A 1,213-nucleotide genomic window follows, 5' to 3' on the forward strand; every position below is an offset into this window, starting at 1 on the left:
CAAAGAAACATGAACCCTGTCCTTACCAGTAGAGACTCACGGTTTATGAGTAAATATTTTCTAACAATGAAAACAATAGATATAGCTGAAGCACATAAGGATCACTCAACATGTAGGTTACACGAAGAAGAGAAAATATTTTTGAATTTAGTAGAGAAAAGGAGAGAGGATTTTCATAGAAGGGACACTGAACCGTAACCCCAGATGCCCAAATGGGCTGAAAGGTAGGGATTTATGGAAACTGGCACAAATCATGCTGCTATGTCTCTGGACTTTGAAAAGAAGGGAAAAACCTGTCTTCATAGGTTGAAAACAGAGTATAACAATGTATTCATAGGTTCCAGTGAATGTGAACACAATTTCCTGATAATTGGAGGTTGGGTACTAAAAGGGGGAACCGAGCCAGTGTTTCCTCAAGTCTATTATATTTGTGGTAACAAAGCTTATTTTAAGCAGCATGATCATTGGTATGGGAGTTGCTATTTCGGAATACTATTCCCAAAAGTATACCATGTGAAAAGAATCACTGGAAGCAATGAAGAGAACAATGAACTAACACAACATAAAAGAGCTCATTTTTCAGAAATTGTAGGTGACATATTTAGTGCATTGATACCTTCAGTGGGAGTAGTACTGAATACTCAAAGGATATGTAAATTATCGACAGTGGTGGATCGCTTATCGACTGACACGGCTGGAGGGTTCTTACTGATCAATACTGAATTAGTTGCAATAAGATCTATGGTTTTACAAAATCAACTTGCTCTTGATATATTATTGGCAAAAGAGGGTAGAGTCTGTAGAATGCTGAAAGCGCAACACTGTTGCACTTACATACCTGATAAAAGCATTGAAATTGGAAGGTATGTCGAAATATTACTCATTTGGAAGAAGAATTGAAACCACTGGAGGTTGATAGTCCATGGAAGAGTCTCTCCTCTGTAGGTAGTTGGCTTTCTAATGTAGGAAAAAGTATTGTAGCTAAAGAATAATGGGAATATCACTACTGATTTTAGTGATAATGATTTGGTGCAAATGCTGCAGAAACAGAAAGTGGTATGCAGTAAATGAAAAGAGAAAGAAGAAAGTTTGATGAAATTCAACTTGAAGAAAGGAAAGGGGATATTTATAAAAGAATGAAGGGTTTCCAAAAGAAAAGAGATAAAGTAAATCCTAAAGAAATAGAAGAAATAGAATTGGGAGAATGCTAAAG

The 1,213-nt window shown here is 36.2% G+C and overlaps 1 protein-coding gene across 1 annotated transcript; it reads left to right on the forward strand.

Moving 5' to 3' along the window:
• The first annotated feature begins 261 nt into the window (after positions 1-261).
• Positions 262-900, forward strand: LOC147708318 (endogenous retrovirus group PABLB member 1 Env polyprotein-like). The gene has a single exon (XM_086925724.1). The coding sequence runs from the start codon at positions 262-264 to the stop codon at positions 898-900; it is 639 nt and encodes a 212-aa protein (XP_086781850.1).
• The last annotated feature ends 313 nt before the right edge of the window (positions 901-1,213 follow it).

The sequence above is a fragment of the Lissotriton vulgaris genome, chromosome 6 (assembly GCF_964263255.1).
Source record: "Lissotriton vulgaris chromosome 6, aLisVul1.2, whole genome shotgun sequence".
Lineage (NCBI taxonomy): Eukaryota > Metazoa > Chordata > Amphibia > Caudata > Salamandridae > Lissotriton > Lissotriton vulgaris.